This window comes from Episyrphus balteatus, chromosome 3 (genome assembly GCF_945859705.1).
Source record: "Episyrphus balteatus chromosome 3, idEpiBalt1.1, whole genome shotgun sequence".
Classification (NCBI taxonomy): Eukaryota; Metazoa; Arthropoda; class Insecta; order Diptera; family Syrphidae; genus Episyrphus; species Episyrphus balteatus.
Window position 1 is genome coordinate 126,824,646 of NC_079136.1, and position 7,461 is coordinate 126,832,106.

The window sequence follows — 7,461 nt, forward strand, 5'->3', positions numbered from 1 at the left end:
AACAAAAATTGTTTTCAATTTCTGTTTGATTATTATTAAAAAAAAAAATATTTTATCAATAATAATTATTAATTGATTATGTTCTGTTTTGTGTTGACAGTTTCCTTTTTGTACGAAAATACAACATACAAAATACAAATTCATGTTTTTCAAACTATAAACTTTAGTAAAATGTTTTTTTTTTTTTTTTAATATTCCGTTTTATACCTAACCTTATCTAACCTAGGAGTCTTTTGTGTATATTTTATGAGATACATTGTAAGGCATGGGGAATAGTATTCTTCTTCCTTAGAAGCGTTATTCTTGGAAAGAGCTTTCAAGGACTCAAAGATGTTTGTATATAATTTTCCGCCATTGTTTGTGTAATAAATCTGTTTTTACTCTTGTGATCCATCTTTTTTAACATTAGTTATTTAGTATTTTTAATAATTTGTGTTGCTACCAGATTTCAAAATAACTCGATAATCCGATCTTACACTTGGAATATTTCCTTAAAAAAGTTGAGTTGATAGTAAGGTTTTAAAACACCAAATTTCAAATCAATCAATACGGTTTGGCATTCAAATTGAAGTAAATAAAAAAAAAAAATTACATACATTTGTTTATATTGCAGGACTACAACATTTAATATACAAAAGAGTGACTTGTTTATCAAAAATGGTGCAACAAAATATCCTAATATTTGCAGAAGTTTTGTAAAAGAATATAATGAAAATAGCAATATCTCTGAAAAAATTACCGAAAAGCTGAATGATGGAGGACATTCAACAAATATAATTTTTTTGGGAGCCTTATAATATGAAGAACTGTCCAAGGGAGTTTCCTTTATTTAAAATAATTTAAGCTGATAGAAAATCCCAACAAAAAAAATAAAATTCTGCTTTAAGGTAAGTGATTTCTTAAATAAATGTTTAGCAGTTTTATTTGGTTGTATTTTTTTTTTTAATAGACTCGAGTTGATTTTCGCAAAACATTGCAATCTCGCAATTCACGCGCTTTAATCTCTAATGTTCTCATTCTGCGAATCAATCAACTTGTGCATTGAAGGTAACTACAAAAATCTATTGAAATATCATTTCTCTGTGCTTTCTCGTAACAAAATGCTGAAGAGTTAGACTTTTTCTTTTTAAGCACATCCAAGCAACGTCGAACAGTTCAGCAAGTAAAATAATACCTGCCATCTAACCAAAATGCAAATGATATGAACCAATTTCAAAATGCGTAGTACTAATATTCTACGCAGTAATTTTTCTGCGACTTCACATTACTTATTCAGTTATATGGATATTTTGTATACACACATACAACAAAATTGAATCCTCTGCTAACAACTTATAACCGTAGGTAGGCAGGTATACATATATATGTATGTTGAGGGATTGGTACATAAAGGTAAATCAAGAATACATAACATATTGCTAGGGGTAGAAAAATTCCCATCTAATTAAAATTAAGTCTAGTCTTAAAAAGTTGCAGTTTTTTTTGTTTAAAATGCTGCATTATGAAAATACATACCTATGAATAAAAAATTTTTTTTTTTTGTTTAATTTTTGAACACAATCAAAGCGAATGATGCAATTTGATTTCTCTTATAAAGAAGAATTTTAATTTTTTTGTTAATGTAATTTTGTACGAATAACGATTCTCCAACATATTTCAGAAATAAAGGTATGCGATTTTTAAGAAAATATTGATCAACACCAAAAAAATATTTCAAAAGTTTTTACCTCTTTTTCATGAAATTGATTTTTTTAAAAAAATTAAATATTTTTTTTTATCCAAAATTGTTTTTTTTTTTCATATTTTTGATTTTTTCGACCAGTTTAGTTGTTTACAAGAAAGTCAGAAACAAAGAAAACAGTTCCATGGAATCTCTTAAATCTCATAACTATTAAATTATGTAAAATTATTAACTAATAAAAAAATATAAATGTATTTGAAAATTTGTTTTTAAAAAATCAATTTTTCGAAAATTGGAAATTACTGAATTTTTTTTTAATAACTTCGTTTCTATTTGGAGGCAGGAACTTTTTATATATTTTTATTCTGTGCTATCATTTAACTAAATATGAGCAAAAAAATGGGACTCATTCTTGCATTTGATTTTATTTTTTACATTAATTAAATATTAAAATTGTTTTCAGTCAGTTTTGAGAAATTATAATGAAAAATCCAAAATATTGCTCAGCTCTTTGGAATCTTTAAAACGAAAACGAACTAAACAAGATTCGTAATCAGCAATAAATAAATAATTTTAAATACGGTTCTTTGAAGCGAATATGATCTGCAGAACTAATTTCTCTACACATTCTCGTAAACCATGTTATTATCTTGGTTTCCACCTATGTACAAATAACAACCCGACTAGAGCCAGCTGTGATGGTTGCATAGAGAGACTTACCTTACTTTCTTATAATCATGCAATTAGAATCTGTCCTTACCGCCCGCCAAAAAAAAATCCTACTGCTAAAAAAAAACTGACATTCAATTGAAATTCCCTTGCAGCTAACAAAATTACGAGCATAACAATAAAGTATAACGAAACGTCCTTCTCGTCTCGAATTTCTTATATTTTATTTATTTTCTTCAACCACCAGTTGTTGTTTCCTTCAAATAACTACACCAACAACTTTAGTATACCTATGTAAGATCCTATATAGAAATAAAAGAACAAAAAAAAAAAATAGTCATCATCCCTTTTTTGTCCACCCCTATTTCCCGTTTCTACCTTTTGTACCGAATAATCCCCGTAAATCCCTCTACAACCGTTTTTATTTATTAACTTACTTACCTTTACAAACCATGGCCATGGTGCACCTTTCCAGTTTTTTTTTTTTTTTTAATTTTGTGTGACGTGTGTTATTATTTCTTGTAGATACATATATTCCCTAAGGAGAACTCAATATGAGCGCGGGAAAACCCCAACCAACACCATCAAGAAAAAGATCTAGTCTAGGATAAGGATCTGAAAAGAGGGAAACACACAAAATTGGATGGAAGGTTTACCGTCTGCAAAATAAGGAAGTCCAACTCAGTTAGGTTTGATTTGTTGCCGCGTTAGGTTCGGGTTTGAAATTGTTTAAAAAAAAATTGTTCAACTACTAATAACTTTTTTTTTTTGTTTAAATAATTATTTACTATTTTTTTGTTTTGTTCTAATTTTTTATTTATTTTTGTTTAAATATTTGTATTATTTAAAGACTTGTAGTGTTTTTTTGCTTGTATTAAATATTTTTTATATAATTTTTGTGCATTTTTTAAGAATTTTTTGAAAAACACTAAAAACCTTAAAATCATGTCGTTCTCAAAAGCAAAATTGAAGCGTTTCAACGATGTTGATATATGCGATTCTCCTTCAGCTGCCTCAGTAGCGGCAACATTAACAACTTCTACAGGCACAACTGTTGCACCCACATCGTCGTCATCGTCGTCCTCTGCCACATCGTCATCATCATCGTTGGGCTCTACTGCTCATCCAGAACGTAAAGAACAAATTGAGAAATTTTTCAAAGACGCCGTTCGAGCAAATGGTGCCTCGGCTTCAGCTAAAGAATCCAAAGAAGGCAAAACCAAGGAAAAGATAAGTTTAAAAGAAAAGGGTATGCGTTTATTTAGAACCCCTTCTTTGCCGCATCGTTTACGTTTCCGACAACATTCCGATTTGACATCAACTGGTAGTTCTTCAGCGGCTACCACAACTGCCTCAACACCCCTCCATCATAATCATCATCATCATTCGACCAGTTCGACCCCCATTAAAGAAAGCACAAAGTCTGTTTCAAATTTAAAAGGCAAAGAAGCGTTACAATTTGAAATTAGATCCAAAAATGAACTCTTGGAGAATTATTTGAGTCAAATTGATGTCTTAAAGCGTCATGTTGAACAGCTGAAGGAAACCGAATCACGTCTCAAAGAAGAGAATTCACAAATTTTGGCCAAAAATGAATCACTCGTCAGTGAGTTGACTGAAGAAAATCGAAATTACAAAAACACTATCGATTGTTTGAGTTTGGAGAAATCCCAACTCTCAGAGAAATCTAATAATTTCGAAATCGAATTGAAAAATCTCACCGAATCCCACTCGACCGAGTTGAACCAACTCAAGACCATCAATTCAGAGTTGGAAATCAAGTGTGGGTCTCTCACTTTGCACTATGAACAAAATCTCAGTGAAAATTCGAATCTTAACGAAAAAATTGAAAAATTAAACGAAGAAATTGTCGAACTTAAGGCAAATCTCTCTCGTACCAATGAAGAACATTCAGAAAGCTTGAAAGAAATTGAAACTATCAAAGCCAAAAATGTCGAACTCTTAGATGAAGTTAGCAAACTTAAAGTACAAATCGAAACTGATGCTTTATCCTATGCCGTTGAGACTAAAAACACTTTCGTTGAGTTAGAATCTCTGAAAAATGAAAAGAACTCTCTGCGAAATGATTTGGCTACAAAATCCGAACTTATTCAAAATCTCCAAGAGGAAGTGTTGGATAAAAATTGTGAAATTGATGCCCATCGTGATACAATTCGTTCACTCGAAGAAGAAAAACAAAAATTCATCAATTTTGAACAGATTCTTGCCGAAGCTGATGACAAAGTTCGTTGTGTCGAAAATCAAGCTGAACAAAAGATCAAACAACTTGAATCGAATATGGAACAGACAATCGAACGTGAGAGAAACTATTGGCGAAGTGAACTCAATAAACGACAACAGCAAGCAGAGAATCAAGTTATCAAAATCGAACTTGAGAAACAAGATGTTATGATTCTTCTCGAATCTACCAATGACATGCTCCGAGAACGTGATGAAAAAATACAAAAATACGAAGAACAACTGCGAAAGGGTCTTGATTATTACATTCAATTGACCGATACTCTACAAAAGCAAGTTGTAGACATCAAAGCCGATATGGCAAAGACCATTACAGAGAAGTACAATTATCAACTAACACTTAGCAATACTCGTTCCACAGTCAATATTCTTATGGAACGTTTGAAAAAATCCGATTCTGATGTCGAAACATTAAAGACTGAACTTGAGACAGTACAAGCTGCTAAAATCCAACTCGAAACCAATTACACTGAATTGCAAAATGAGCTGACTGCATTGAAAACGGATTTGGCCGAAAGTGAGAAGAATCTGAATGCCTTGCGGGAATCATCGATGGCTTTACAAAATGAGGTGAGAGCTAAAGAAAACATGTTTAGTGATATGCTCACCTCTGAGGAGGAAACATTGGGAAAATTTAATAAAATTGCCACCACTTTTCAGGAACGCATCGATGAGAATGTCGACAAATACATTGAAATGTACCTGGATCTGAAGAATAAAGATGATAATCGTGAGGTTTATATGGCCGATATGCGCAAAGCTCTAGATGAATTTGCAACAGTGCTGGAATTGGCTCAGTTGGAAATCGATAATAAAGATAAATGCCTGACCAAGTTGAAGGATGAAAATGAAACTTTGAAACTTGAGAATCTTTCACTCAAATCAAAGGCAAATGAGAGTTCCAAATGTATTGCTGAGAAGGACACAGACGATCAAGAAGTTCTTATTGATTCACAATTGAAAGCTGAATGTGATAAGATCACAAATTGGCTTCTATCATCGAATGAAGATAATAATGAAATGAAAGATATGCTGCTAAAGGAGAAACTTAATAATACTCCCAAGAGCTTGCCTAGGACTCCAAAGAATTGTCAAAATACAACACCGAGGACTCCAAGATCACCACGTACCCCAAGGACCCCAAAGACGTTGAAGACTGTCCTGTTCCCTGGTAAAGAAAACTTACTACCCACCATGGAGGTCATAAAGAGTCCACTTAAGACGAGGAATGTGTAGACCAAGACGACCTACAAATAAGACAGAGAGATAGAATTTTAAGTATAGTCAATAGGTATATCTTCTTTTGTAATTTTTCTTTTCCCTCCGTAGGTTGTTGTAAGTATTTTTAATTTATGGTGATTACGATCACGAACACAGACATATTCCAAATAATTTTATGTGAATGGATTCTATTTACATAACAAGTTACCATGTGACACAATGTCTGTCATTGTTGCATAAATGATCGAGTATGAGGTCTATGATGTTAACCCTCATCAAAAATGAATAACGAACGTTTCGCATGGAGGATCTCCCCCAGAAATTCTATTCAGTTGTTGTTCCTCCTTCTTCCTTTTTTTTTTATTGTTATCGCAATGAAGAATGTCTTTCCTTTTGAAAGAAGTTCCTTTTTATATGCACACAATAATAAAATTATAAAGGAAAGGTGATGAAAAGGGAACTCGTTCAAGGGGTACTTTTCTTCATCGTCTACTTCTCGTACTAAAGAACTTATCGTCTTAAAAGTGTGTGGTTATTTTAATGGATACACACAAGCAACAGGAATATATTCCTTTCCTATACCTTCTTCAAGAATAATAATACAATCCATGCAATTCCTAGAAAAGAGAGGACAGATGTTTCATATTTTTTGGCGCCAGATTTTTATCTAGCATTGAAACTCTGGCAGGGACAATTTTAATATTATGGTGAACTGGACGTAAAGTCGTGTTGGTTCATTGAACTTTATTAAGGATTTTATTCAAAATCCCTTATGTATTTATTGTTCTATTGTTATAAGTACTATATTGATTTGAATTTTTCATTATTGTTGTGTTTTTCTTTATTTTGTAAAAAAAAAATATCATTTTTTTTATTATGTATTTGGATTTGAGACTTTAAATATTTGTTTTGCAGTTTTTGACTTGTACCTTAAATTTATTATCTAAAAAGAAAACAATCCTCAAACCGTCTTTACTAAATGTTATTTCAAAAAAATTGTTTTTTTCTAAATTTTAATTTATTAACAAACATTTTAAATGTATATCTATTAATTTATTACTCATTTTTAATACTTTTAAACAAAAAAAAGTAGGGGTAAGTTAATAATTTATATTTTGTTTGTCTCTATTATTTAAAGTTAATTATTTAAAGTTAACCTTTTTCTATTTAAAGAATTGAGTTTTGAAAAAAAAAATTAAAATAATTATGTTTTTTTTGTAATCACCAATTTTTACTATATAAATAAATCCTTTTTAATGTTAGAATAAATTTTTTATTTTATAAGTTTATAGATTTTTTTTATATTTATTTTATTTTGTATATTATTCATAATATTGTTTAAATTTAAGAAAAAAAAAAGATAAATAAAGAATATATATTTTTAGGGTTTAAGTGTAATTATTTCTTTTCTTTGTTTTTTTGTTATCAAATTGATATTTGAATTACAAAAGTCGTTACTTTTTTGAGAATTATGCTGGTGTTCTTCTTAACAATGAAATGGAAAAAAAAAACATCGACATTGATTAGAGGGATGAAATAAATGGCGAAAAACATGTTTTGCTTCGTTAAATGACTTATTCGACTAGGGGAGATATATTTTTTCACTTTTTTTTTTTAGGGTTGAATTGTTA

General features: G+C 30.4%; 1 protein-coding gene across 1 annotated transcript; it reads left to right on the forward strand.

Annotated features, from left to right (window-relative positions):
* The first annotated feature begins 2,885 nt into the window (after positions 1–2,885).
* Positions 2,886–6,788, forward strand: LOC129916869 (uncharacterized). Its single transcript, XM_055997063.1, has 2 exons — positions 2,886–5,179; positions 5,270–6,788. Exons 1-2 carry the CDS (start codon positions 3,296–3,298, stop codon positions 5,843–5,845), a joined length of 2,460 nt encoding a protein of 819 aa, XP_055853038.1. The 5' UTR covers positions 2,886–3,295; the 3' UTR covers positions 5,846–6,788.
* Positions 6,789–7,461: the final 673 nt, after the last annotated feature.

Bases quoted from the DNA above. Each gene is read 5' to 3' on its own strand.
- LOC129916869 (XM_055997063.1), top strand. From the start codon at position 3,296: ATGTCGTTCTCAAAAGCAAAATTGAAGCGTTTCAACGATGTTGATATA. The intron at 5,180-5,269 runs GTGAGAGCTAAA...ACCACTTTTCAG, and splicing joins CGATGGCTTTACAAAATGAG to GAACGCATCGATGAGAATGT.